We start from the raw sequence: 27,768 nt of genomic DNA on the forward strand, positions 1-27,768 counted from the left end.
AGATGTCTGATTACTTGGCCTCAGCCTCTAACCTTCAGTCACATGTTCTTGACTATGTGTCCTCCAACTAATCAGGCATCTGTCAACCGTACCCTGGAATATTGTATGTGATGCTGGTCATTGCATCTCAAAGGTACTACAGAATTAGAAATGGTACAGAAGGGCAACCAAAATGATAAAGGGGATAGAATAACTTTCCCACAAAGAAAGGATATAGAGGGTAGGTCTCTTCAGCTCACAGAAGGGATGGCTGAGAGATGGGAAAGGTCTATAAAATCCTGAGTGGAGTGGAATAGATAAATATAAATGGATCATTTACTTTAAAAACTACTACTACTTATTTCTATAGCACTACTAGACATACGCAGCGCTGTACACTTGAAAATGAAGAGACAGTCCCTGCTCGACAGAGCTTACAATCTAATTAGGACAGACAGAACAAACAAGAGATAAGGGAATATTAAAGTGAGGATGATAAAATAAGGGTTCTGAACAAAGTGAATAAGGGTTAGGAGTTAAAAGCAGCATCAAAAAGGTGGGCTTTTAGCTTAGATTTGAAGACGGCCAGAGATGGAGCTTGACGTACCGGCTTAGGAAGTCTATTCCAGGCATATGGTGTAGCAAGATAAAATGAACGGAGTCTGGAGTTAGCAGTGGAGGAGAAGGGTGCAGATAAGAGAGATTTACCCAGTGAACGGAGTTCCCGGGGAGAAATGTAGGGAGAGATGAGAGTGGAGAGGTACTGAGGAGCTGCAGAGTGAATGCACTTATAGGTCAATAAGAGGAGTTCTGAACCATATGCGAAACGGATAGGAAGCCAGTGAACTGACTTGAGGAGAGGGCTAATATGAGCATAACGACACTGGCGGAATATTAGTTGTGCAGCAGAATTTTGAACAGATTGAAGAGGAGAGAGATGGCTAAGTGGAAGACCTGTAAGAAGCAAGTTGCAAAGTCTAAGTGAGAGGTGATAAGAGTGTGGATGAGGGTTCTGATAGTGTGCTCAGAAAGGAAAGGACGAATTTTGCTGATATTATAGAGAAAGAAATGACAGGTTTTAGCAGTCTGCTGAATATGTGCAGAGATGAGATAGTAAGGATGACAGTGTGGGAGAAATTTTGTTTTCACTCAACACAATTAGGCTTTGGAAATTGTTGTTAGAGGATGTGATAAAAGCAGTTAGAATAGCCAGTTTATGAAAGATTTGGACAAGCTCCTGAAGAAAAGGTCTATGGATTACTATTAAGGCAGACCTGGTGAAAAGTCATTGTTTATCCCTGGGAGGTAAGTAGCATGGAATCCAGCTACTTTTTAGGATCCTGCCAGGTATTTGTGACCTGAGTTGGCCACTGTTGGAAACAGGACACTGGGTTTGATGGCTTTAATCTAAACTACTATGATGATTCTTATGTTCTTATGACCACCACCCTCAACAGGTTCTGAGAATTCAGTCACCACCTGAGATAGAGAATGTCCCTGACCTGTGGAGGCAAGGAAAATGTAATTTCATATTTTATTTTATTTATTTCACAATCTTGATATACTGCTGCAATGCCTACATATAGGCATCTACGCAGTTTACACAATAAAAATATAAACAACAATTACTTGGTTTACCAATCATAACATTCCAAAAGAGGAAAAGAGGAGAGGGAAAGAAGAAAAAAAAAGAGAGAGGAGAAGGTATATGGAAGAAATTAAAGTCTGCATTTATGTTGTATTAGAAAGGGGAAAAAAAAGAAAAAAAAGTAAAAAGGCACTCCTGAGATGGAACCAACCTGCACCTCTTCAGAGACCTCTGCAATGGTCTCATATGAGTTCAAGTCCATGGGACCAAGTTAAAAGACACAGCCAAAAACCCTAGCATCTGAACTTAGGGACAAGCTGGTCCTCAAAGTTTGGGACTAACAAATCCTGCACCCCTACTTCTAGATCAAGAATGCCTTCCTCTCCTCTGGGTAGCAAAGTGGGCTAGAGACATACTATGTCGACTATGAGGGAACCAACTTGCTCTTTACTACTACTACTTTTAGCCTAGACTTTAATATGGCCAGAGAAGAGGATTGACATACTGACTCAGGACCTAACTTAGACCCTACAGTAACTGGATCACCTGGTTCATCAAATCTTAGCTTTCCTGCTTTGAGTTTGTCTTATTGAGCCAGTCATCCAAGAACAGGTGAACTAGAATTCCTACTTTGTGGAGAGCAGCAGCCATGACCACTTCAAGAAAGTGCAAGGGGTCATCTCTAGGCCAAAGGCTGAACTGATGATGTTGACACAGGATCGTTAACCTCAGGTACAGTTCTGGTGTTCTTTCCAGATGGGAATGTGAAGGTATGCCTCAATGAGATCCAATGATGTTAAGAACTCTCCTTGTTACACGGCCAAGATGACCGAGCAAAGTCTCCATTCTGAAATGCAACATCCACAATACCAGGTTCACACAATTCAGATCTAGAACAGAGTTAATGGTACCCTCCTTCTCTAAAGAACTCTCCTTGTTACACGGCCAAGGTGACCGAGCAAAGTCTCCATTCTGAAATGCAACATCCACAATACCTGGTTCACACAATTCAGATCTAGAATAGAGTTAATAGTACCCTCCTTCAGGTCCTTCTCTGGTTCCTTCTTTAGAACCAGAACCACATATCCTAACTGCAGCAGCCAATCTAGTGTGGCTTGCCCAGCCAATCTTTTGGTAGGGGTTCAACAAGGTGCCTGAAATAAGTTGAAAAAAATTCCAAGGTGTATCCCCTTTCAGTATTGAGGAGAACACACCAGTATAACCGTATCTACTATTCATTCCTCGATAATCAACCTTTTATTTGTTTGTCTGAGTGGATCCCCTATCCATCATTGAGCATTTCTGGAGGTTCCTAAGAATTTGAGGCTACCCCCGCCGGCACCTTTCCTGTCCAAATGAAGACAGCCTTTAACTGGAAAAAGGGGCTGCTGGGAACCAACATCCTTACCTGGACAATAGTGTCTTGCTTCTCAAAACTCGGCCTTGTTCTGACCAGCCCTACACCCTTTGGGTTTATCCTCTATGGCTTCATCTCCTCACAGGCCTTCAACAACTTTTCTAATTCCTCCCCAAACAAGTGAAGGGAAGTCTGCTCAACTGTGGTTCTGATGCCACAGCCCAATTTCTCAATCACAGAGCCTTCTATTTATTTCCTTTTATTTAATATACCACCGCTAGTTACAGCAGCTAGGCAGTTAACAATAAAAGATCAGAATGAGCAATAGGTGAGAAAGGGAAGACGAAAAGGGGGGGAGGGAAGAGAGGGAAAAAAAACCTATTGAGAAATAGCACCTAGCATACTTCAAGCAGAAACCCTGATGAGATCATACAAGGCATCAGACACATAAACCAGCCCAGATTCCAGGTGAGCAGCCTCCATAGGCTCCACCATCCTCCATAGTCTCTGAGAAAAGCTGCTGAGTTCAGCAAAGACAGGCATCTGCTGTACACAGCTTCTTGAAGACCCAGAGCTTTCATCAACAAAGCCTCAATCTTATAGTCCTTAAGTGCTGCTCCACCTTCCATTGGAACAATGGTTCTCTTACTAACCACTGTAACCAGAGCGTCAACCTTGAGTTACTTACAACTTTTTCCTCTGGTGACAAGGGGTACAACTTTACCATGGCTCTGCCAATCTGCAGGCCAGTCTTCAGCATCTTTCTCTCCACTGTGATTAGCGCCCTGATCATCTGATGGACAGGGAGGGATTTCATAGGCTTCTGCAGGCTTCCATATGCCTTCCAGAGTCAGGTCACCTAAGACTTCCATCTCCTTCTCTGGGTCCTCTGTGATGCTGAGCATGGCCAACATCTGCGTAATTAGAGATGGAAGCTCTTCTCACCAGAAAAGCTGAACTGCCAGATCCTGTTCCTCCTTGCACATGGGAGTTTCCGCTTCCCCAAACACTCTGAAGTTGTCTCCTTCCAGTCTCCCCAACTTGTTCAAACCTTGCCTTCAACCGCACTGAAAGTCCCAGTTCCTATGGTGATATAATAGGGGTCTTTTGTCCTGATACAGATCCCTAAGAGACTGAGAAGCAGCACTTCTGGCAATCAGACCTGACAGAGAAGAGGTAGCCTGTTCCTAATACAAACAAAATTCCTTATGCAGCAGCAACAACAAAAAAAAAAAAGTCATGGTCCCTTGGGACTATATATTAGAGAGTTGCATGGGGACAGAAATCTTACCCATCCTCGCCCGTCCCTGCTGGAATCTTTCTCGACCCACTGGAATCTTACCCATCCCCACCCATCCGTGCAAGAATTTAACCCATCCCAAGACCCATTCCGGTCAGCTCTCTCAGTCTCTCGCTGGATTTGAGCCACAGCACTACTTGCAAGGAAGGAACGGAAGTTGGAACACTCTGGTGCATACATGTGCATTCACTGGCACTGTGTGCTGAGAGGTCACCACATGCACACGCCAGTAGGTCAGTTACATGCGATACTCGTGACTGTGTCAGAGTTGAGGTCTGCGCATCAGCCCGGGAGCAAAGAGGATTAATAGTAACATAGTAAGTGATGACAAATAAAGACCTGAGCAGTCCATTGTCTGCCCAGTAGTCACACTCATGATCCATTCATGATTAAATCAATGAGTGTGATATTATATACTTATGTTCTTTCTTTGGTGCTTCTGGGACACAGACCATAGAAGTCTATCTGGCCCTATCCTTATGTTCCAACTGCTGCAGCTGTCGTTCAAGCCCACTCCAGTCTATTCGTCTTATTTGTGGGACATAAATCGTAAAAGTCTGTTCAGCACTGTCCTCATGTTCCAGCTACTGAAGTTGCTAAGCTCTTTCCAGCGCATCCTAAACCAGATTGCCATACAAGTCTGCCCAGTATCGTTCCCTAGTTAATCTCAGCCAGAGTCGCCATCTAAGTGTCACTCGACACATCCACACACATGCAGTCATTTAAGTTTAGGTTTTTTATAACTTCCATTTTCTAATTAGAGATCCTCTGTTATCCCATGCCATTTTTGAATTCCTTCATCATTTGTGTCTCTACCACCTCCATAATGGAAGACGTTCTGCATTTGTGCTGTTAAAGCAAGGAGGAGGAGGAGGAGACAGCACTCAAAGAACTTGTTACTTGATAGATGAGAGGCTGGTGCAGGCGTAGCTTACACTTCCATGGGAACCCCATAGGAATTGTTTCCATCCCCACAGGAACCCCGCAGAACTGCTTCCATGCTTGTGGAAACTCCATAGAACTATGTCCATTCCCACGGGAACCCTGTGAACCCTATTCCCGTGCAGGTCTCTACTGTATAGCCTCTGTACAGAAAAGAGAAATCAGATCTAACCTACTAATTTTCTTTCCTTTAGTCACTCCAGACCAGTCCAAATGTGTGAATATATGCACTAACAGCAGATGGAGACTGTGAAGAAATAGTGTGTTTTAAGCATGTAAAATGTATTGGATGTTTTCTTGCATTATGTTTGAAGTGTATTTCTGTTTGGACAGCACATAGTGCATGTTTATGCTTACAACTGTTACAGAGGACTGAATGTTTATGCTTACAACTGTTACAGAGGACTGAATGTTTATGCTTACAACTGTTACAGAGGACTGACTTGTCTTTCTTTTATTTGGCACACAGATAATAGGAAATGTCTGTAGTGATGTAACCAGTTTTTATTTGAAACTTGACTGTTCTGGGCCCTGACTGGCCTGGAGTTTTGAAAATTATCCAGCAGATGCAGACTGTTGCCAGAAAGGAAAAAGAGACAGATTGCTTTGTGAGGCTCTGTGTATATGCCCTGACCTTCCCAGGTACTGTTTAGACAGTATATAGATGTTTAGTCAATGTTATAATAGTAGTAGTAGTTACCTGTTATTGTATGTTAATTGCACATTTTTTGTTGTTCATTGCTCTAGTGTGAGAATAAACACATTTGTTTGTTTGTTCTGCCTGTCTGGACTGATAAAGAATCCTGGTGGTTTTAGTATTGGGTCTGTGAGTGCTTTCTGGGAACTGTGGGGCCACTGGAAGTGTGGCTCTAGTAACCTAAAAATCACTGGGGATCCTCTAAGTGGCCGCAGGGTAATCTCAGGCAGGTGGCTAGGTGTTTCATGACACAGACTAAGAACTGCTGGCTTCAAACCACATAAGTATCCTGTGCAGCCCTGAGCCAGCTAGTATTTCTATATCAAACAAGGAATGAACTGTACCAAGCGCCTGAAGCATGCCAGAGCCAAAACCTGGATTCTTAGGGAGGCTAAAGCCAAACCTTTTCGCCAATCCATCTTACAACGAGTCCAAAATTTATGCTACCAACATGCGCCCGGGTACCAACTGCTACTCCACACACTAACCTTCAAAAATTCTCCAACCTCAATATACAGCAAGAAAGTAGAGATTCTACTAATTCTTTCCCTACCCCCTTGTCTTTCTTTTTCTTTTACGTTTAAATTTGGCTTTTATGTCCCTTATTGTTTTATTGAATTTGTACATCGCTTTGTTATCTTTCTGAGAAAAGGCAATTAATGTAATCCATAACCGAGTTGTAACAAATTGTATTTCCATCATTCACAATGTATTGTAAGCCACACTGAACCCGCAAATAGGTGGGAAAATGTGGGATACAAATGCAATAAATAAATAATCAAGTTTTAATAAATCAAATCACAACAGAGTGGTTATAACTTACCCCGAGTAGTTATGCTTCTGCAACTTTTACCTCTCAAGAGTCATGCAATAATATAGGGCAGACACGTGTACAACAGCCCGCTCCAAGGCCACTCCTTTATTAATATGTCTAATCCTGCTCCAGCTTTGTCTTCTGTGACAAAGAACAGCAGAGCTTTTGCATTGGTAGCCATAGGAAAAATCGGATGCCCCACTGATCTCCTCTGACAGACTCCACTCCCCTTAGTCCTGTATGGTTCTACTGAGGAAGTCTACTTGCATATTTTCTGCCCCGGCAACATGTGCTGCCAAAAGGTCTAGGTGTTGCTCCGCCCAATGCATGAGCACTTTCATCTCATCTGCTGGTGACTCCTTGTGCTTCACTGGCAATTCACATATGCTCCTGTCGTCACATTGTCTGACATGACCCACCGAACAGAGAGGGTAAACAGCATACATACAGAGTACACAAAGAAAAAAAGCAATACTGGGCCTTCAAGACTGAGACAACAGTAGTAACGAAGGCACGTGGCGCAGCGAAACCTTTTCCTTAGAAAACCACAGATACGGAGGCCTACATGAAAGAGCCTGAAGTTCCGAAATCCGGCGAGCCGACGATATAGCTACCAAAAAGACCACCTTCATAGTAAGGTCTTTTATCGAACAAGAGTCCAAGGGCTCAAAAGGAGAACTCGCTAAAGAGTCAAGAATGATATTAAGATCCCACTGAGGAACTACCGGCCGCTGAGGAGGACGAAGCAACTTCACCCCCTCAAAAAACGGACCACATCTGGGGAAGACGCAACCGAAAACAAGCCAAAGCAGCCAGCTGCACCTTCAAACATGACAATGAAAGGCCCTTCTCAAAACCATCCTGCAAGAAATCTAAAATGCACGACACAGAAGCTGTCGAAGGGACACACGCCCGGTCCCCACACCAATCTTCAAATATGTGCCACACACGCACATAGGCCAAAGACGTTGAACGTTTGCGAGACTGCAGTATTGTCTGAATCACCTGAGGGGAAATCCCTTTCCTTCTCAACCGTTCCCTCTCAAAGGCCACACAGTAAGAGAGAACTGAGCCGGATCCGGCATGACAATTGGACCCTGACACAACAGCACCGAGCCCCCCCAGCCGCAGAGACTCGCCTTCTAACAAGCGCATCAGATCCCCGAACCACGGCCAATTCGGAGCCACCAACACCGGACCCGCATGACATTCTTAAGACTCGACCTATCAAGGGCCACGGGGGAAACACGTACAGCAACACCCGCTGAGGCCACGGAAGGACCAACACGTCGATCCCTTCCGCTCGCGGATCCCGGCGCCGACTGAAATACTGAGGAACCTGAGCATTCTGTGCCGACGCCATGAGATCCACTACTGGCATTCCCCATTTTAGAACTATCTGGTCGAACACTGACCGATGTAGAGACCATTCTCCGGGGTCCAACATGTGTCTGCTTAGAAAATCCGCGTTCACGTTGTCCACCCCGGCCACGTGTGCCGCCGAAATCTGCACTAGATGCCTTTCCGCACAACTCATGAGCAGAGCCATCTCGATTGCCAACCGCGGACTCTTTCTACCGCCCTGCCAGTTGATATACGCTACTGCTGTTGCGTTGTCGGACATGACTCTTACCGCCTTTCCGACCACACTTGAGCAAAACGCCAACAGAGCTAGCCGAATCACCCTCGTCTCCAACCAGTTGATAGACCACTGAGCTTCCTCCGTCGACCACCGCCCCTGCGCGGACCGACCAAGACACTGAGCTCCCCAGCCCAGCAGACTGGCATCTGTTACCAGAATCACCCACTGAGGAGGTTCCAACGGCATGCCCTTTTTCAGATGGGCCGAGCACAGCCACCACTGGAGACTGCGCCGAGGAGCCCCCCTGAATGGCAACCGCAACTCCAAACTGTGTACCTAAGGAGACCACCTGGACAACAGAGCCGCCTGAAGGTGATGCATATGCGCCCTGGCCCATGATACTACCTCTATTGTTGCTGCCATGAGGCCCAAAACCCGAAGGTACATTCAAACCGTAGGACTCTGAACGGACATTAACAGCCTGACCTGCTGCTGAAGAGAGGCGATCCGAGAATCCGGCAGAAAAACACAACCCACTGCCGTGTCGAACCGCACTCCTAAGTATTCCAGACTTTGTGATGGGATCAACTGGCTTTTGACTACATTCACTACCCATCCGAGCGATTCCAGAAACGCGACCACCTGAGCCGTCGCCGCAACACTGTAAGCCCGAGACTTCGCTCGGATCAAGCAGTCGTCCAGATACGGATGCACCAGAATTCCCTGCCTCCGCAAAGCCGCTGCTACCACCACCATTATCTTGGAGAAGGTGCGTGGAGCCGTTGCCAGACCAAAAGCCAGAGCACAGAACTGAAAGTGCCTCCCTAAAACAGCAAAACGAAGGAAACGCTGATGGGCCTCTCGAATTGGCACGTGCAGATACGCTTCTGTGAGATCCAGTGACGTGAGAAATTCTCCCTGACGAACAGCCACTATGACCGAGCGCAGAGTCTCCATGCGGAAGGATGGCACCTTGAGCGCCCCATTGACCCTCTTGAGATCTAAAATGGGTCGAAAACTGGTCCTCCTTCTTCGGTACCACAAAGAAAATGGAATAACAACCCATTCCCTGCTCATGCCGAGGAACGGGTATCACAGTTCCCAACTGGATTAAGTGACCCAGAGTCTCTTGAATAGCCTTTAACTTGACTCGAGAGTGACAAGGAGAGGGAAGAAACAGATCCGGCAGCGGGTGCTCGAACTCGAGTGCATAACCGTCGCGAATTACCTCCAGCACCCACTGATCTGAAGTAATTTGGGTCGACCCCTGATAAAACAGACGAAGTCTCGACCCAACCTTCACCAGTGGCTGGACCCGCACACCTTCATAAGGAGGACTTACTACCATTTCCCGTACCTCCGGAGGAGTCCCGACCTCCTCGATGACCCCCTCGAAAGGACTGCGTCCACTGGAAAAAACGGCTTTTAGAAGGAGATACAAATCTGCCCGGCCTGAACCGCCTCGCGTCCTTAAACCGACCTCTAGTCGAATCACCTCGACTAGCCGCCTTAGGCCGTAACTCTGGCAACCGTGAGACCTTGGTATTCCCAAGACCACTCATCAGTTTATCCAAGTCCTCTCCAAACAACATAGAATCTTTGAAAGGTAGAGAACACAACTTTGCTTTAGAGGCCGCATCTGCCACCCAGCCCCTAAGCCAAAGAGCCCTGCGAGCCGTCACTGCCAGAGCCATATTCTTAGCCGAAGCCCTTAGCAAATCATAATGGGTGTCCGCCAAAAACGAAGACCCCATCTCCAATTTGGCCATGTCCTGAACCAAACCAGTCCTATTTAATGCAGGCTCATCCAAGAGCTTCTCCGCCCAACGGAAACAAGCTCTGGCTACCAAGCCCCCACACACAGAGGCTTGCAAGGCCAAAGCCGACAAATCAAAGCTGCGCTTCAGAAAGGACTCTAGCTTCCTATCCTGAGGATCCCGTGAGGCTGTACCGCCATCCACCGGAATGGCCGTAACCTTAGTAACTGCCGTAACCACAGCATCCACAGTAGGTGGTTTCAGCAGGGCCAAATCTTCTGGAGGCAAGGGATACAGCCATGCCATAGCCCTAGACACCTTACAAGCAGCCTCCGGCACAGACCATTCCTGAAAAACCATGTCTCTAATGTCTGAATTCATGGGAAAGGAATGGGAGGCTCTCCGAATCCCCTTAACCAAGGGATCTACCTGGGGTCCCTCCGCAGAGGGAATAGCCGCCAGAGCAAACTTCAAAGTAGAGATCACCTGATCAATGAGCTCTAACAACTCCTCCTTATGAAAAATGCGAACCACTGAAGAATCTTCCCCAGGCCTTAGCCCATCCTGATCCTCAGACTCATCTAAGAGATCCTCCTCTCCTGGGTCACTCCAAACCTCTGACCCAGGCAGAGAAAATATCTCCATAGGCTCCGAAATATCCACCCACGGGCGCTTAACTCCCACTGAGCTAGCAGCCTCCGGGGAACAAACAGCCTGAGAGGGGCCAGCTCTCCAGGCATTATACAGAGACCAAACAAACTCAGTGGGGAAACCAGACCCCCCCCCCCGATGCTGCTGAAGCCCCAACAACACTTCCTGCAGTCTCCGCAACGGACCCCCCTCGCTCCCGAGGCGGCAGGTCCATTGCGTGATCCGCGGCTAAACTAGGCGCGCTTCCCACCTCACATGGGTCCCCTGGCACCGGTACGGAATGTGCGGCCAAAAGGGCCGCGCTTCTCGCCAAAAACTGCTCCGTCGAGGCCGACCCGGGACATGCAGCCAAAATGGCCGTGTTTCCCGCCAAAACCGGTCCCCGCCGTTGCCGGCACGGAATGTGCGGTCAAATCGCAGCCCAACACCTCCGCCGACTCAGGGGAAAGAACGGGAGGCAAGAGCGGTGACAACATAGGCTCCCCACAAAATTTACATTGACAACCTTTCACTTCAACGCCGCGCTTCGCACAAAACCCACACCTCGCCGGCTTAGACATAATGGCCGCGAACACAATAAAACAAACAGTTGCTTTGTGCTCTGACAGACTAATAGGCAAGAACGCCCTTGAAGACGTTTTATCTCTGGACTGCCACAAGAACGGCCAAAATAGCCGCCTTTTAAAAACAGTTATTTATTTTTTAAACCTCATTGCTGATGCCTAAACGCCTCAAGGGTATAGAACGAGGTCTGTAGCCGAGGTCAAGCAGTCCTCCAGAGGAAGAGGACAGGGGGAGGGACCCGGCCACCAGGGTGTGACACCCCACAGGGAATAAGAAGCCCCTTAGGACTTACACCCTGTAATAGAGATCCAAGTGTGGGTTCTCTAACATTTACAACCCAACCTAGAAACCCCAAACGGGCCTACCAGACTGAGTACACTGCACAGGCTGCACACATCTACCCTCTGCTGAGACTGAGAAAATACTGGTTAGTAGAAAGTCTGCACAGGCTACTTGTATAAGATGTTTTAGTGTTCTCAGTCTCCCTCTGCTGGTAGGAGTGCATAACCCAAGCGTCTTGAACGGTCTGGAGGAATGCTGAGGAATCTAAGTTATTTGACAGGAAGGCTGTGCTCATCTCTAACCATTCCATTTCCAGACAATACAACATCCTTTCTAAGGGATAATCAGGAACTCACTCTGCCCAGCTGAAACTTGCTAGGTGACATAACCCCCCCCCCCCCCCCAACTGCTGCCTGAAGAGACACCACCACCTCAAAAGCCTATTTGAAAATGGCTTCCATCTGGCGGTTCTGAGGATCCTTTAAGGCTCTACCTCCTTCCACCAGTATCATTGTCTTCTTAGCAATAACACCACTGCGTCTACTCTCAGAAGACGCAGTACCTCCCTTTCCTCCCCCAGATTAGGATACAGCTGTATCATCAAACACCCCACCTTGAACACCACATCCAGGATCTGCCATTCCACCACTATCATCTCCTTCATGGCTCGCTGAATGGGAAAAAGCTTTAGAAGCCCTTCATATTCACTTCAAAAGAGGATCTCCTGCAGATGAATTCTTTACCGGGAACTTGTCTGTGGAAATCCTGAGGGCTGAAAGAACCTGAGAGATCAGTGTAAAACAGGGGTGTATTTATGGGGGGCAACGGGAGCCTGGGCCTCGACTGCATTTCCCTTCCACTCCTCCCACGAGACAGCTCAAGCCAGTGTCTCTGGCTCATACCTGACAAGGAGCACCAACAGGCTGTAAGTCCTGCCCTTTAAAGTATATATTATCCTTTTTTTTTTTTTTTAAAGAAAGCTCAACTCTCTGCTGCCAGCTCTCCTGGAAGGAAATCAAAGGCCCCCTCCAGTGGAAGTGGGACCAAGGTAGAAGAATCCCAACTCCAAGACTACACCACAAGAGAGGAAGGTGGGGTGGAGGAATCCACTTGAGTGCAGCACCCCTGTCCCACTAGATGTCTCAACCATTCTCCAGCCATCACCACTTCCAAAGACCCTTAGGGTCCTTCTTATTAAGTTGTCTTTTCCTATTTATTTTTCTACTGGCTCTCACCAGGCTCACCTGACCAGCTCGACTGCAAGGATTGCTCACCTAGCATCTGCTGGAGACTGACAAAGGCTGGCTCAGGGCTACATAAGATACTTATAGAGTTTTGTGATTAAACGCCTAGCCACCTGCCTGGGGTTAACCCGTGGCCACTCAGAGGGTCTATCTCCAACACACCTCAGGTCCGCCTGCAACTGCCATTTGTGCTCTACACTAGCACCCTTCTCTCACCGACTGGATCACAACTGCCTCTGGGTGAGTCTCCTGTTCCCAAGTTATCCTCAGTGATTTCTAGGTTACTGGAGGTCACACTCCCAGTGGTCCCTCAGTTCCCAGAAAGTACTCACAGACCCAACACTAAAACCACCAGTATTCTTTATCAGTCCAGACAGGCAGAACGAACAATTGTGTTTATTCTCACAAAAATACTGAACAGTGGAACAAAAGTGTGCAAATAGCAAACAGTGGCAAGTAACTGAAAAATGGATAAATTAGAAAATTAACTAAATATTTGCATACTTCCTAAAAAGTACCTGGGGAGATGAGGACATATATAGCTGTTCACCAGTTATTATTATTATTAATTTAGATTTTGCTCACACCTTTTTCAATAGTGCCTCAAGGTGAGTTACATTCAGGTACACTGGCTATTTCTCTGTCCCAGGAGGGCTGACAATCTAAGTTTGTACCTGAAGCAATGGAGGGTTAAGTGACTTGCCCAAGATCACAAAGAGCAGCAGTGGGATTTGAACCGACCACCTCTAGATTTCAAGGCCAGTGCTCTAACCACTAGGCCACTCCTCCAAATATAACTTGTTTTTAAAAACATTTTTTTTACAGGGCTTCAGTTTCTTCACAGGTTTGAAGCCACTTGTTCTGTGTCTCCATCTACCAGCAGGAGTGCGTATACCCAGATGTTGGGCTGGACTAGTGGGATACTAATGAAGTCTTCACAGTACTGCCACAGAGCTGGGACTAAAGAGAGCTTCACCCTTTAACAAAATGATGATCCTACACACAGAGCAGTATCAAGAATGGAGTGACTCAAGAATGTTAATCTTCCTGAGTGGCCCAGAATTGAATCCAATAGAAAACCTCTGGCAGAATGATGACTGCGGCTCACAGATGATCCTCAGCCAACTTGAAAGTTGGTAGACACTTATCCTAAATAACTCATGGCTATTATTGCTGCAAAAGGAGCTTCTACAATGTACAGTACTTAGTCAAGGGATGTGAAGTCTTATGCAAGACTTTTTTTTTTAATTCTTAATTATCTTTTGAATATTTCTATAATTCTCTCATGTGGAAAGTGTAGATCAGTGAAACAAACTCCTACTTTAATGCATTTTTTCTATTTAACTTTTTATTAATATCATAGAACAATACAAAACATATTTTGTGGCAGAAACTATACACACAAGTCATTTCTGCCGCTATTCACAAAGTCACATTTTCCATTTTTTTGTTTTTAAACCGAATTTTGAACAGTATTTTTATACAGCCGAAAATGAAAAAATGTACAAGGATGTGAAGAATTTTCCAGGGCTCTATATAGCTAATGTTTCTGTACTTTGGGCAGCTTACTCTTGAACCTTCTATAATTCAGTTTTTGTTGCTACTATTCATTATCCAAGAAATACCTTGTACAGAATCAGATGTTCAGATCCCTCAGAGATAAACTGTACATGCAGAGTCATTCTTTTTTTTTTTAGTGCTTGCACATGCAGTGAAAATATGCATGTGAAATTCCTTCACCCCCAACATTCTATTGTCTCTGGGTATCTCAGTGAAATCAGTGAAGAGGTCAGCTGCTCTGTTACCTGTAGGAATGAGGAGTTGGCACTGACCCCCCAGAGGACATGTTCTGTTTGCCATCTGTAAAATGGAAACCTTTCATTTCCATCTGTGAGGACTGAGGGAAGAGAAAGAGATATGAAGGTGGGATGATGACATCACTACAACAATTATTTCCAAAGATAGAATATGGAGCTTTCTAGAGTGACTAGTTACTGAAAATTGCTACAGTACAATATACGTGTGTCATCTTGACTGTTTGTTTCACATAATTTTTGTCCAATTTTCCCATACATTAAAGGGATCAGAACACATCAAGTTGGAGTTTAAAAAGCAAGGGTAGGCTGAAAACACTGTTGGTCACATTTCTTAGGGCTGAGAATGATTTCTGATTGGCTGTCTCAGTTTTACAGCACTGCTCTGGGGGATTTGCCCTTCCAGTAGATCAGACTGGAAGCTGCACTCACACTTGTTTAACATGCTGTGCTTTTTTTGTTGTTGTTGTTGACCTTTCTGCCTAGTACGTGCTAAACACATCAAATCTTTCTCAGCTAGGCTTACTACTTCTGTGCTCAATAGGACCTGAACTCTACTACAAAGTGCTCTAGAAATTCATTTAGGAAAGCTGTATTAATTTGACCAGCACTTCAAGTGCCCCTTACAAATCATATAGTGAGGACAAGAACAGAGCAGTTAAGGACATTTTACTGTTAGAAGCCCTGGGTATATAAACACTTTCTTGGTACAGTCAAAGCATTTATCCTAACACCATTACTTGTTTCCAAGTAGACCTGACAGCTGGTAAATTGTTAGAAAACGTGTGACCCTCTATAGCAGTTCAGAGAACATGAGAACATGTATTGAGACCCTTACCTCTCTGCTGGGGTGGACAGAGGGCTGGGTGCCAGGCTGAATAATCCTTCGTGGAGCTCCGACAGACAAGCTCTGCCCCTGGGGCAGCTGGATGGACTGTGGTAAAAGCAGAGGCTGCTGCCCAGAACTGTAACGAGGAATTGGGAGTTGGGTCCCAGGAAGGGGTACCGTTAGCTGCATTAGAATAATTTATGGTTACTACAAGGCAAGAATGATACACATTTCAAAAAGAAATGAAATGAAGGGCAGCTGGAAATAGCAAATAAATTACAGTGACAGTGGACAAAAAACTAAAGGAGCAGAAATACCTTGGTCTTCAACTCACTCACTCTCTCTGCTGGTCAAATTCCTGGGTCTCTCTCTTTTTTTTTTTTTAAGAAAGCTGACACTATTTTTGATAAAACTCTTGATTTCATGCAGCAGTTTTTGATGCTGGCTGTCTTCACCTGATATAGGGTATGATACATACCTGTAGCAGTTGTTCTCCGAGGACAGCAGGCTGATTGTTCTCACGACTGGGTTGACGTCCGCGGCAGCCCCCACCAACTGGAAGAAGCTTCGCGGGACGGTCGGCACGCAGGCCACGCCCACCGCGCATGCGCGGCCGCCTTCCCGCCCGTGCGCGACCGCTCCCGCCAGTTGAATGACAAGCAATAAAATATGAAACACACAACTCCAAAGGGGAGGAGGGAGGGTAGGTGAGAACAATCAGCCTGCTGTCCTCGGAGAACAACTGCTACAGGTATGTATCATACCCTTTCTCCGAGGACAAGCAGGCTGCTTGTTCTCACGACTGGGGTATCCCTAGCTCTCAGGCTCACTCAAAACAATAACCCAGGTCAATTGAACCTCGCAACGGCGAGGGTACAACAGAAATTGACCTACGAAGAACAACTAACTGAGAGTGCAGCCTGACCAGAATAAATTCGGGTCCTGGAGGGTGGAGTTGGATTTACACCCCAAACAGATTCTGCAACACCGACTGCCCGAACCGACTGTCGCGTCGGGTATCCTGCTGGAGGCAGTAATGAGATGTGAATGTGTGGACAGATGACCACGTCGCAGCCTTGCAGATCTCTTCAATAGTGGCTGACTTCAAGTGGGCCACCGACGCTGCCATGGCTCTGACACTATGAGCCGTGACATGACCCTCAAGAGCCAGCCCAGCCTGGGCGTAAGTGAAGGAAATGCAATCTGCTAGCCAATTGGAGATGGTGCGTTTCCCGACAGCGACCCCTAGCCTGTTAGGGTCGAAAGAAATAAACAATTGGGCGGACTGTCTGTTGGGCTGTGTCCGCTCCAAGTAGAAGGCCAATGCTCTCTTGCAGTCCAATGTGTGCAACTGACGTTCAGCAGGGCGGGTATGCGGCCTGGGGAAGAATGTTGGCAAGACAATTGACTGGTTAAGATGGAACTCCGACACCACCTTCGGCAGGAACTTTGGGTGAGTGCGGAGCACTACTCTGTTGTGATGAAATTTAGTATATGGAGCATGAGCTACTAGGGCTTGAAGCTCACTGACCCTACGAGCTGAAGTAACTGCCACCAAGAAAATGACCTTCCAGGTCAAGTACTTCAGATGGCAGGTATTCAGTGGCTCAAAAGGAGGTTTCATCAGCTGGGTGAGGACGACGTTGAGATCCCATGACACAGTAGGAGGCTTGATAGGGGGCTTTGACAAAAGCAAACCTCTCATGAATCGAACGACTAAAGGCTCTCCAGAGATGGCTTTACCTTCCACACGATAATGGTAAGCACTAATCGCACTAAGGTGATTCCTTACTGAGTTGGTCTTGAGGCCAGACTCTGATAAGTGCAGAAGGTATTCAAGCAGGTTCTGTGCAGGGCAAGAACGAGGTTCTAGGGCCTTGCTCTCACACCAAACGACAAACCTCCTCCACTTGAAAAAGTAACTCTTTTTAGTGGAATCCTTCCTAGAGGCAAGCAAGACCCGGGAGACACCCTCAGACAGACCCAACGCAGCGAAGTCTACGCCCTCAACATCCAGGCCGTGAGAGCCAGGGATTGAAGGTTGGGGTGCAGCAACGCTCCGTCGTTCTGCGAAATGAGAGTCGGAAAACACTCCAATCTCCACGGTTCTTCGGAGGACAACTCCAGAAGAAGAGGGAACCAGATCTGACGGGGCCAAAAGGGCGCTATCAGAATCATGGTGCCGCGGTCTTGCTTGAGCTTCAGTAAGGTCTTCCCCACCAAAGGTATGGGAGGATAAGCATACAGGAGGCCGGTCCCCCAATGAAGGAGAAAGGCATCTGACGCTAGCCTGCCGTGTGTCTGAAGTCTGGAACAGAACAGAGGCAGCTTGTGGTTGGTCTGAGAGGCGAAAAGATCCATCGAGGGGGTGCCCCACTCTCGGAAGATCTTGCGTACCACTCTGGAATGGAGCGACCACTCGTGCGGTTGCATGACTCTGCTCAGTCTGTCGGCCAGACTGTTGTTTACGCCTGCCAGGTACGTGGCTTGGAGAAGCATGCCGAACCGACACGCCCAACGCCACATACCGACGGCTTCCTGACACAGGGGGCGAGATCCGGTGCCCCCCTGCTTGTTGACGTAATACATTGCAACCTGATTGTCTGTCCGAATTTGGATAATTTGGCAGGACAGCCGATCTCTGAAAGCCTTCAGTGCGTTCCAGATCGCTCGGAGCTCCAGGAGGTTGATCTGCAGATCCTTTTCCTGGAGGGACCACAGACCCTGGGTGTGAAGCCCATCGACATGGGCTCCCCACCCCAGGCGAGATGCATCCGTCGTCAGCACTTTCGTGGGCTGCGGAATTTGGAATGGACGTCCCAGGGTCAAATTGGTCCGTATGGTCCACCAGAGCAGTGAAGTGCGGCAACTGGTGGAGAGGCGGATGACATCCTCTAGATTCCCGGTGGCTTGGAACCACTGGGAAGCTAGGGTCCATTGAGCAGATCTCATGTGAAGACGAGCCATGGGAGTCACATGAACTGTGGAGGCCATATGACCCAGAAGTCTCAACATCTGCCGAGCTGTGATCTGCTGAGACGCTCTGGTCTGCGAAGCCAGGGCCAAGAGATTGGTGGCCCTCGCTTCGGGAAGGTAGGCCTGAGCCGTCTGGGAATTCAGCAGCGCTCCTATGAATTCCAGAGACTGAGTTGGCTGGAGATGGGACTTTGGGTAATTTATCACAAACCCCAGCAGCTCCAGAAGTTGAATAGTGCACTGCATGGACCGGAGGGCTCCGGCCTCCGAGGTGTTCTTGACCAGCCAATCGTCGAGATATGGGAACACGTGCACTCCCAGCTTGCGTAGGTAGGCCGCTACCACCACGAGGCACTTTGTAAACACTCGTGGGGCAGAGGCGAGCCCAAAGGGCAGCACACAATACTGAAAGTGCCGTGCGCCCAGACGGAATCTGAGATACTGTCTGTGAGCTGGCAGTATCGGGATGTGAGTGTATGCGTCCTTTAAATCCAGGGAACATAGCCAATCGTTTTTCTGAATCATTGGCAGAAGGGTGCCCAAGGAAAGCATCCTGAACTTTTCTTTGACCAGGAATTTGTTCAGGCCTCTCAGGTCTAGGATGGGACGCATCCCCCCTGTTTCTTTTCCACAAGGAAGTACCTGGAATAGAATCCCTGCCCTTCCTGCCCGGGTGGTACGGGCTCGACCGCATTGGCGCTGAGAAGGGCGGAGAGTTCCTCTGCAAGTACCTGCTTGTGATGGGAGCTGAAAGACTGAGCTCCCGGAGGACAATTTGGAGGCAGGGAGGCCAAATTCAGGGCGTATCCGTACCGCACTATTTGGAGAACCCACTGGTCGGAGGTTATGAGAGGCCACCTTTGGTGAAAGAATTTTAACCTCCCTCCGACCGGCAGGTCGTCCGGTACGGACACTTGTAGGGCGGCTATGTTCCCATGGATCCAGTCAAAAGCCCGTCCCCGGCTTTTGCTGTGGAGGCGCAGGGGGCTGCTTAGGCGCACGCTGTTGACGGGAACGAGCGCGCTGGGGCTGTCCCTGTGCCTGACGAGGCCTTCGGGCCGGCTGGTTGTACCTACGCTTCGCAAAAGAATAGGGTGCAGCCTGCCGAGCCCGGGAAAAACGCCCGCCCGCGGGGGCGGGTGCTGAAGGCGCCCGGTGGGAGAGCTTGTCGAGAGCGGTTTCCCGCTGGTGCAGTTGGTCCACCATCTGCTCGACCTTCTCACCAAAAATGTTATCCCCCCGGCAAGGGACGTCAGCCAGTATCTGCTGGGTGCGGTTGTCCAGGTCAGAGGCACGCAGCCATGAGAGCCTGCGCATCACTATACCTTGGGCCGCAGCACGAGATGCCACGTCACAGGTGTCAAAAATCCCCCTGGACAGGAACTTTCTGCACGCCTTCAGCTGCCTGACCACCTCCTGATAAGGCCTGGACTGCTCCGGCGGGAGCTTATCGACCAGGTCCGCCAGCTGTTGCACATTGGTCCGCATGTGGATGCTCATATAGAGCAGGTAAGATTGGATGCGGGTCACGAGCATGGAGGATTGGTAGGCCTTCCTCCCAAATGAGTCCAGAGTGCGAGACTCCCGCCCCGGGGGCGCCGAGGCGGTATCCCTCGAACTCCGTGCCCTCTTGAGAGCAGAATCCACGACCGCTGAGTCATGGGGCAACTGGGGCCGCATGAGCTCTGGGTCAGAGTGGATCCTGTACTGGGACTCTGCTTTCTTGGGAATGGTGGGGTTAGTTAGTGGTCGCACCCAGTTCCGAAGCAGCGTCTCCTTCAGGACATTGTGCAGCGGTACCGTGGAGGACTCTCTAGGTGGTGATGGATAGTCGAGGACCTCGAGCATCTCGGCCCTCGGCTCTTCCACAGAGACCACGGGAAAGGGAATGCTTATAGACATATCCCGCACAAAGGAGGCAAAGGAGAGACTCTCAGGAGGTGAGAGCTTCCTCTCCGGTGACGGCGTGGGGTCCGAGGGAAGGCCCGTAGACTCCTCTGAGGAGAAATATCTCGGGTCCTCCTCTTCCCCCCACGAGTCCTCATCCTCGGTATCGGACATTAGCTCATGTAGCTGAGTCCGGTACCGGGCCCGGCTCGACGTCGAGGCACCAAGGTCTCGGTGTCGTCGAGCGGTGGACTCCCGCGCCGGCGGGGACGGAGCTCCCTCCATCGACGTCGACTCCACCTGCGTGGCGGTCGAGACCGGCACCGCAAGCGGCGGCGGTGTCGACAGCCCCGGCGCCGGGCTAGAGCTCGCCGGCGCCACAGTCATCGGCGCCGGGGGCGCAAGCACCCCCGACGCCGGCACAGCCTGGCGCATCAGCCCTTCCAGGATCCCCGGAAGGATGGCTCTGAGGCACTCGTCCAGGCCCGCTGCCGGGAAAGGCGGTGGGGCCGGTAAGGGTGTCGGTGCCAGAAGCTGCTGGGGGCCAGGAGACGGCACCGAGGTGCCGGAACCCCGACGCGTCGGTACCTCCACCACCGACGGAGATCTCTCCTCTCTGCGATGACGCTTCGGCGTCGACTCCTCTTCAGGGTGCACCGAGGGCTCCCGGTGACGGCGCTTCTTATCTTTTTTCCGGTGCACGTCACCGGCGCCGGAGGGCATGGAGGAGGAGGAGGTCGATCCCCCTCGGTCTCGAGGTACCGGGTCCGACAGGGTTCGGTCCCGTGGCTCACGAGTTGAGGGAGTGACCGGGGCCGACTGCCCACGCGGCCTCTCAACCCCACTCTCACCGGCGGACCGGCGGGCCAACGAGACCTGTTCTCCTGGGGTCGCTGCCATCGGTGCCGATGTCTCGGGCATCGATACCGGTACCGAAGAACCGGCCTTCGATACCGATGCCGTCGAGGTCGACGTCGAGGGGCCGGCGCAAGTTCCAAAAAGACGGTCCCGCAGAACTTGCCTCGCAACCTGAGTCCGTTTCTGGAGACCGAGACACAAAGCGCACGACTTGAGATTGTGCTCCGGCCCGAGGCACTGGAGGCACCAAGCGTGGGTGTCGGTCTGCGAGATCGGCCGGCCGCAGCGACCACACTTCTTAAATCCACTCGGGACCTTCGAGGACATCGACGGAAAAATCGCGTCGGCGAAGTCAAAGTCGGCAATGGTGGCTAAAATCACACCACGAAAAAATCAACCGACCGAGCGGCCACTAGGCCGCAACGTGGCGTCCCCGCTAGAAAGCGAGGGAAAAAGGGGAGCGCGTGCTCCACACGCGCAAAAAATTTCTTTTTTTTTTTTTTCTTTAAAACAATACAAACAAAAACAGAGGGAACCGAACGGTCCAAGCGACGATCCGCGTAAACGCGGTCGAAAATCCGGCGGCTGAACAGAGAGAGAGGCAAACGCACCACTCTCAGTCGCGGAAAAAAAGTAACTGGCGGGAGCGGTCGCGCACGGGCGGGAAGGCGGCCGCGCATGCGCGGTGGGCGTGGCCTGCGTGCCGACCGTCCCGCGAAGCTTCTTCCGGTTGGTGGGGGCTGCCGCGGACGTCAACCCAGTCGTGAGAACAAGCAGCCTGCTTGTCCTCGGAGAATAGCAGAGATATTTAATTGTCATCAGGTGCACCAGTCCCTCAGCTTTTCATAGGTACAGCTGTAGAAGCAGCTAAGCAGGAAAAGCTTCCAAACATTTCAGACACTTGTTTATGGAATGGATTTGTTGGTTTGAATAGGCTGAAGGTTCTTTTTTTTTATTGCTATCACTTTCTCTGTTTCTACAGATAAATGAGCAAGAGAATTAAAATTTACAAGGAGAGGGATGGTCAGCAGAAAAAAAAGGAGAAGATGATGCCTTTGTATAAGTTTATGGCGAGACCTCATTTACAGTACTATCTATAATTCTGGAAACCGAGCCTTCAAAAAGATGTAACTAGAAGGAGTCAGTCCAGACGGTGGCTACTATTATGGTTAATGTTCTTCATCATAAAACATATGGGGCCAGACAAACTCAGAAAATGACAGCAGATAAAGACCATTCGGTCTATCCCGTCTGCCCATTCATATCAACTATTAAGCTCTACAGCCCTTTTAATTTTCTCTGTATGTACAGATTAGAAGATAGCATGGATAGGTGGATGGGATTGGCCACATGGACTTTACCTGACGTCATTTTCTATGTTTCTTTCCTCTTCCTCAAATATCCTCTATGCTTGTCCTAAGTGTTCTTGAATTCAGGCAGTCCTTGTCTCTACCTCCACTGGGAGGCTGTTCCACACATCTACTACCCTTTTGATAACAAAATATATTTTTAGATTAATTCTTGAATCTATCCCTTTTCACCTTCATTCCATGCTTCCTGGTTTCAGAGCTTCCTTTCAATTGGAGGTCCACTCCTATGCATTTATATCTTGGATGTCTCTCTATCATTTCTCCCCTTTCCTGCCTTTCTTCTAAAGTATACATATTGAAATCTTTAAATCTGTACCCAGGGCCGGTCTTAGGCAGAGGCGACTGAGGCGGCCGCATAGGGCCCCGCGCCTAAGGGGGCCCTGCGCGGTGTGCCTCGCCTCTGCCTCGCCGACCACGCTCGCCTGCCCTCCACCCATGTCCCGCGACGCGAGTCTCCTCGTTCCCATGCTGCTCCCCCTCCCTCCAGCCACCTGAGACATCTCCCGTCTGACCCCCCCTCCCCGACCCGCCAAACGACCCTCTTCTGCCGCCCGCACCTCACCTGACCCGACCCAGCATTTTAAAAAAAACCTCCAAGCGGCGGTGCCGGTGCCTCGCGTCTCAGAGAAGAAAACTCGCTTTGTCGTTGGCCGGCCTTCCCTCAAGTCCCGCCCTCTGATGTAACTTCCGCAAGGGCGGGACTTGAGGGAAGGCCGGCCAACGACGAAGCGAGTTTTCTTCTCTGAGACGCGAGGCACCGGCACCGCCGCTTGGAGGTTTTTTTTAAATGCTGGGTCGGGTCAGGTGAGGTGCGGGCGGCAGAAGAGGGTCGTTTGGCGGGGAGGGGGGGCTCAGACGGGAGGGGTCTCAGGTGGCTGGAGGGAGGGGGAGCAGCAGAGGAACGAGGAGACTCGCGTCGCGGGACATGGGTGGAAGGCAGGGGGGATGGGGGGGTTACTGGACATAGGTGGATGGCAGTTGGCAAAGGGGGCAGGAGGGTCGCTGGACATGGGGTGGATGGAGGGGAGGGGGGCTTCTGGACATAGGTGGATGGCAGGGGAGGGCATAGGGGACAGGGGGGGTTGCTGGACATGGATGGCAGGGGGACAGGAGGGTCGCTGGACATGGGTGGATGGCAGGGGAGGGGGTTTCTGGACATAGATGGAAGGCAGGGGCGGGCAGGGAGGACAGGAGGGGCGCTGGACATGGGTGGGTGGCAGGGGAGGGCATAGGGGACAGGGGGGGTTGCTGGACATGGATGGCAGGGGAGACAGGAGGGTCGCTGGACATGGGTGGATGGCAGGGGAGGGCATAGGGGACGGGGGGGTTGCTGGACATGGATGGCAGGGGAGACAAGAGGGTCGCTGGACATGTGTGGATGGCAGGGGAGGGCATAGGGGACAGGGGGGGTTGCTGGACATGGATGGCAGGGGGGACAGGAGGGTCGCTGGACATGGGTGGATGGCAGGGGAGGGGGTACTGGACATAGGTGGAGGGCAGGGGGCACAGGAGGGTCGCTGGACATGGGTGGATGGCAGGGGGGGTTTCTGGACATAGGTGGATGGCAGGGGGCACAGGAGGGTCGCTGGACATGGGTGGATGGAGGGGAGGGGGTCTCTGGACATAGGTGGATGGCAGGGGAGGGCAGGGGGCACAGGAGGGTCGCTGGACATGGGTGGATGGAGGGGAGGGGGTCTCTGGACATAGGTGGATGGCAGGGGAGGGCAGGGGGCACAGGAGGGTCGCTGGACATGGGTGGATGGAGGGGAGGGGGTCTCTGGACATAGGTGGATGGCAGGGGAGGACAGAGGGGACAGGGGGGGTTGCTGGACATAGATGGATGGCAGGGGGGACAGGAGGGTCGCTGGACATGGGTGGATGGAGGAGAGAGAAGAAATGCTGGACATGGATGGAGGCGAGGGAAGAGTGAGGAAGGAGATGAGGTGAGGGAAAAGGAAGAGAGGAGAAAAAGTGCACATGGATATAGAAAATAGGCAGAAGCTGGATCCACTGGACAGTCAAGTCTGCGGAGGACCCAGCTTTTACTTACGGATGTAGGGCAAGAAATGAAGAAGAAAGGCGGAAAGTAAAGAAATAAATGGAAAGGAAGCCCTGGAAATGGAGTTAAGAGGACAGATAGCAGCACAATCGGATACTGAGCCAGCATGATCAGAAAAACAAAGTCACCAGACAACAAAGGTAGAAAAAACTATTTTATTCAGGATTTATTAATTGGAATATGTTAGTTTTTGGAAATGTGCATCTGTGATATTTTTCATGTAAGTTTTAATTTTTGTAGTATTGCTACATACTGAGTCTGACTTCTTGAGGTAACTTTCCAGTTCGGTATTTTGCATTCATGTGTTTTTCAGGGGTGATCAAGGAAGGTGCAGTATTCTGCTAGAGTATAGTTTGCAGCCCTTTTTGTTTGTTTTTTTTCACTAGGTTGTGCACTGGTGTTTTAGAGCCCGGTGTAATTACAGTTGCCTTTCCACGCCACGCATAAGGTTGTAGCTCGTCCTGTCCTTGGAATTAGTGCTGTTTATGGTTTGTTAAGGTTATGAGTGTGTTTTTGCACACGTTTGTGTATAGTGTTTTGCAGTGGAGAGATTGTGTGTTGGCCTTACTAAGGTGGCACCAAACATCAGAAAGGGTGTAGAGCCTAAATCATGACACACAATCTCTAAAAGGGCGTTTTGTGGCTCTACATGAGAATTGTGATATGATCCCTTGCTAGCTTCATATTGTTGATAATCTGCATTTTCCGTATGGCTGGTATATTGGTGTATAAGGTATTAATTGTGACTTTTCTTTTTCTACTTATTTTTTTTCTGTGTGTTGTCAGACAATTATGGATGACAGAGTCGGAGTCTTCTTGAGTCAGAGAGTTGTGGTATATATTTTAAAACAATTTTAATACCTTGGTGGTCTATATGTTTTTATATTGTACATTATATTTTACATATCACTTTATTTTATTGTATATCTTTTCATTTCATTTTTATTTTATTGCATAGATGGGTTACAGAGTAATAGGGGAATTTGAAAGTACTGAATCTTTTCTTAATATTTTTCCTTTATTCTCCTTTGTTATGAGAATTGGAACTACTAATTGTAGTGGACTTGAACTGAATAATTTCTGGGGAGGGGAGGTTTCATGATAGCATTGTGCTTATTATTTCAATCAGTTTTTTGTGCAAGTTTAGCTTCATTTGTCTTTATTTGAAATTTCATAAATAAAAAATGTTCTAAAAATGGAATAATTTTATCAATGGGGTGGAGCTAGGGTGGGGCGGGGCAATGGTGTGGGTGGGGCTAGGATGGGGCCCCATCAAATTGGTCTGCATAGGGCCCCGCACTTGCTAAGACCGGCCCTGTCTGTACCCATACATTTTAAAATTGTGGACCCTTTATTAACTGCCCTCTGGACCAACTAAATAAGTATACTTAAGAAGGAAAATGAGAGAGGTAACAGGTAACAGATATTTACATATCTCCAAGGTTTAAATGAACAAGAGGTGGGCCTCTTTCATTTAAAGGAAGCTCTAGTACAAGGGGGGGGGGGGGTGAGAGAATGAAAGTGATAGGGGATACACTCAGGCAGTGGTTCTCAAACCTGACCCTGGAGGCACCCCAGACAGTCTGATTTTCAGGATATCCATGATGAATACTCATGAGAGAGATTTGCATGCAGTAGAGGACCACTGATCTAAGGAAAAAAACTTCTTTATAGAAAGAGTGCTGGAATTGTGTAGGGAGTTCTTGGTGGAGCTGATGAAGGACAGTATTTGAATTCAAGAAAGCATGGGACATGCAAGGAGAAATTAGTGCTTACCTGATAATTTTCTACCCTTTGTCCTCCAGACTATTCCAGAATTTGTAGGTGTTATGTCCATCGACCAGCAGGTGGAGATAGAAAATACAGAATTATACTGTGCTCTATAAGACCTGTGTGCAGCTCCAACAATTCAGTATCTATTATACTGTGCTCTGTAAGATCTATATGCAGCTCCAATAATTCAGTATCTACATAGATAATAAAGCAGTGCAAGCACCAAATATGTATAAAACAGAAAACTATCATCCTTCCTTATAAACATCATGAACAATTAGAACAGATAGATAAGCAACTTCAGAACAAGGAGTTGAGCCTCAAAAACAAAGACAACAGTAGAGTAAACCTGCTAAAAGACACACTGAGAATGGGGCAAAAATTGGGAATAGTCTGAAGGATTCAAGAAAAGAAAATTATCAAGTAGGCACTAATTTCTTCTTCCTTATTATCCTCCAGACTATTCCAGAACTTGCAGGATGTAAAAAGCAATCCTCAAGAGGGGTAGGATTACGCAACTGCTGCATCAATGACAGAAGCTCCAAACTTGACATCCTGACAAACTGTTATGCTCACACTGTAATGCTTTGAGTAGGTATGAAGAAAGGACCAAGTCTGATTAGCACCCTCTTAATATCTGCAAGATACAATGTGGAAAACTAATCACCTCCAGTCCTCTTTGCAAAAGGAAGAAAAGTCCATTGCCTGGTTCACGTGAAACAGATACGACCTTATGAAGAAAGGAGGGCACAGTGTGAATAGGGAACCTGGCCCCAATAAAATGGAGATAAGTATCTCAACAGAAAAGAGCTTGAAGTTCAGAAACGTATTGGGCAGAAGCACTTGCAACCAAACATACTGTTTTCAAGGTAAGATCCTTTAGAGTAGACTTCTTAAGAGGCTCAAATGGCGCTTTCTGAACCACCTTCAGAAACAAATTAAGATTCCATTCCAGAAAAACAGTATGAAAGGGAGGATGAACGCGACTGACTCACTGCAGGTAATGAACTACGGCAGGGTAAGGATACCAAGGAAGAATTATGCAGGCAATCACTGAAGAATGCTAAGGCTGCAACTTGAACCATTAAAGATCCAGGAGCCAAAACCTTCTGAAGGCTGAACTGAAGAAAGGCTTAGAGAAGGTAAAATTATGTATCATACCTGATAATTTTCTTTCCATTAATCATAGCTGATCAATCCATAGACTGGTGGGTTGTGTCCATCTACCAGCAGGTGGAGATAGAGAGCAATCCTTTTGCCTCCCTATATGTGGTCATGTGCTGCCGGAAACTCCTCAGTATGTCGATATCCAAGCTCCATCTGCAGGACTCAGCACTTAGAGAATTACACCCACAAAGGGACACTCTGCCCAGCTCACCACCGCCGAAACGGGAGAGGGGAATTAACCCAGCTCATCCCCACACAAGTGGGGGAGGGGAATCCGT

The 27,768-nt window shown here is 48.7% G+C and overlaps 1 protein-coding gene across 6 annotated transcripts in view; it reads right to left on the reverse strand.

Annotated features, from left to right (window-relative positions):
* Positions 1–27,768, reverse strand: part of PRRC2B (proline rich coiled-coil 2B) — a 353,949-nt gene that overhangs the window by 27,091 nt on the left and 299,090 nt on the right. For 5 of the 6 annotated variants that reach the window (XM_030207802.1, XM_030207800.1, XM_030207799.1 and 2 more), the window contains 2 exons: positions 15,410–15,583; positions 14,563–14,654 (listed from right to left, as the gene is read on the reverse strand). In XM_030207802.1, coding sequence (XP_030063662.1) covers positions 14,563–14,654; positions 15,410–15,583 — 266 coding nt within the window. The remainder of the gene's footprint in view (positions 1–14,562; positions 14,655–15,409; positions 15,584–27,768) is intronic. The other variant, XR_003942611.1, reaches the window with a different exon arrangement.

This window comes from Microcaecilia unicolor, chromosome 6, assembly GCF_901765095.1.
Source record: "Microcaecilia unicolor chromosome 6, aMicUni1.1, whole genome shotgun sequence".
Classification (NCBI taxonomy): Eukaryota; Metazoa; Chordata; class Amphibia; order Gymnophiona; family Siphonopidae; genus Microcaecilia; species Microcaecilia unicolor.